General features: G+C 39.8%; 1 protein-coding gene across 1 annotated transcript in view; it reads right to left on the reverse strand.

The window, feature by feature from the left end:
• Nucleotides 1–331: 331 nt before the first annotated feature.
• The window catches only part of LOC109928501 (intermembrane lipid transfer protein VPS13B-like), a 196,723-nt gene continuing 194,353 nt past the window's right edge, over nt 332–2,701 (reverse strand). Inside the window, exon 23 of the mRNA XM_048596230.1 lies at nt 332–357. Within this exon, the coding sequence (XP_048452187.1) occupies nt 332–357 (26 nt within the window). The remainder of the gene's footprint in view (nt 358–2,701) is intronic.

The raw sequence follows: 2,701 nt of genomic DNA on the forward strand, positions 1-2,701 counted from the left end.
AACAAACATAGTCAGAGAATTTGTACATTTCAAGAATAGTGGTCAGAAAGAATAGTGTTTGAGGGAGTGAGTTTGTGAAAAAACATTTTTAAATTTGTAAGATGATGCTGGCAGTAATTTAGCCGGTGCTATTTATTTTGAAGTGGTTTGCACTGGAATCTTTTTAAATAGCAACAGATTTGTTCCAGTTGTAATTTGGCAGTTGTATTTTGAGAATGTAGTATTATTGTTGAATTGAAAAACAAATTAAGCACTTATCATTACAATCATCTTGAATGACTGAAGATCTTATTCTTCGTCACTGATAGATCTTCTACTGAAATCAGCTTTGTCAGTGCAGCATTCCTTTCAACAAACCTGCAAATAAATTAGCAATACAATTAGAGCTGAAAAAAAACCTAGTTTTACTGTTACCCAAAACGTCTACTGATATTAAGAAAGGAAGATTGATTATTTGAAGACATAATGAAGCAGAAAACAGTGGGTATTGTGTATAAGCATGTGTAAAATGCTTTATGAAGTTTGAGTGATTCAACCAAAATGAATTGTGGTTTCAGTATGTTATCTAATATTAAATTTAACATTGAATAATTTGCACTGTATCTTTGATATGGATGTTTTTCACTTAACTGTACAATGAGAGATTGGGGATGAAATTATGTTATTTGCTCTGGGATTTGAATGTTGAAGGCAAGGCCAGTATTTATTACCCATTAGAAGGTTTCTTTTTCCTCTGTAGGAGTTTGATACAACTGTCTGCCTTGCTGGACTATTTCAGAGGGCAATTAAAAGTCAAGCACATTGCTGTCAGTCTGGAGTCGTATACTCATTCCACACATTTGCAAGGCAATGAATATCTCCAACAAGAGAGAATCTAACTATCACTGCTTGAGATTCAGTGGCATTCTCATCCTTGAAACTTCCACTATCAATATGCAGCGGGGTTACAATAAACTGTTCTGGACTGAGTCAGAAGTCACACAACACCGGGTTATAGTCTAAAAGGTTTATTTGAAATCACAAGCGTTCAAAGCACTGCTCCTTTGTCAGGTGAAGTGACTGGACTGGCAATATAAATGTTGCGGCTACGACAGCAAGTCAGAGACTAGGAATTCTGCATGGGCAACTTGCCTCCTGTCTCCCCAAAGACTCCATCATCTACAAGGCACAAGTCAGAGGTATGGTGGAATAACCACCAATTGCCTGGATGAGTGCAGCTCCAGCAAAGCTCAAGAAGCTCGACATATTCCAGGACAAAGCAGCCTGCTTGACTGCTACTTCAAAATTCATTCCCTTTACTACCAACTAACAGTGACATAACTATGTACCATCCACTAGATGCAATGCATTGACTCATCATGCCTCCTTCATGGCTAGCTCTACCATCTAGAAGATCAACAGCAGCTGTCTCATGGGAGCACCACTGCCTGCAAGTTCCACTCTAAGCGACACACGATACTGACTTGGAAATATTTTGCCGTTCCTTCACTATCACTAGATCAAAATCTTGCGGCTCCTTTCCGAATAGCACAGTGTCTGTCCCTACACCATAACAACTGCAGGTCTTTAAGAAGGCAGTTGTAGGGGTGAGTAATAAATGCTGGCCTCATGACCAATGTCCACAACCCATGAACGAATAATAGGAGAAAGGCCTGACTGCATAAGGATGGCAAATTTCCTTCACCGGTTACCATACACGTTGGGATTCCTACAGCCTACTGGTACTTAGCAAATTGATCATTGTTTAAGCCTGATGCCGAGTTGAGTGACAATAGAGCTATCCTTCAAGATCATTTCATGCTGTGTATCATGCAAACTTTCAGATCTGCCAAATGCCCAGTTAATATCAAATTATTTCAAAAGGCAAGATATCTCAAACATATAAGCAACATGTGAAGCTAGCCACTTCACAATGTTGTGATGCCATTGTAACACAAGTAGTATATTCTCCATTTAAGGTTTTGGCAAAGATTTGTATCTCGCGTTGTACTACTGTAGTAACCCAAGCCAAACATAGACACGCATGGGAATTCCTAGAGGCATGGTTCTCGACCCATAATGCAATCAACAAACATATAGAATTGGACGCCATATACAAACCCATACAGAACAAAACCGGAAATGACACTACTTACCATAATGGACTGGACAATATAAATTCCAAGCAGAGGAGAACAACATTGCTTCATTGAAGGCCTCACTGATGATGTCACCTAGCATGGTGATGAAACGTCTGAATGAAAACAAGCCAGCTCGGCGAGCAAGTCAACAACCTCAGCATTCTCCATTTACTGGATGCTGCCGTCGAACCAAAAAGACATTCTGCCTCCCATGGATGAATAATGTGGTATATGAATTTCAGTACTAGGGTGATACTGGGTATTTAGGCCATACATCCAAGCAACTGGCATATCTTATTAAACAGCATGTCCATTCAGCAGTCCTCAATAGGCAGGGTATTCACTGTTTTCAACCAAATTGTGCTTGCAGAGCTTAGAATGTAATATCTAATGTTAGATTTGATTCTACAATTGGACTGACCCTACTAAACAATCCTGAATGTGTTAAGAATTATACCAACCAATTAAGGTTATGTAATGGGAGATAGTAGGAACTGCAGACGCTGGAGAATCCGAGACAACAAGGTGCAGGGCTGGATGAACACAGCAGGCCAAGCAGCACCATAGGAGCAGAGAGGCTC

The sequence above is a fragment of the Rhincodon typus genome, chromosome 4 (genome assembly GCF_021869965.1).
Source record: "Rhincodon typus isolate 14 chromosome 4, sRhiTyp1.1, whole genome shotgun sequence".
In the NCBI taxonomy this organism is placed as follows: Eukaryota; Metazoa; Chordata; class Chondrichthyes; order Orectolobiformes; family Rhincodontidae; genus Rhincodon; species Rhincodon typus.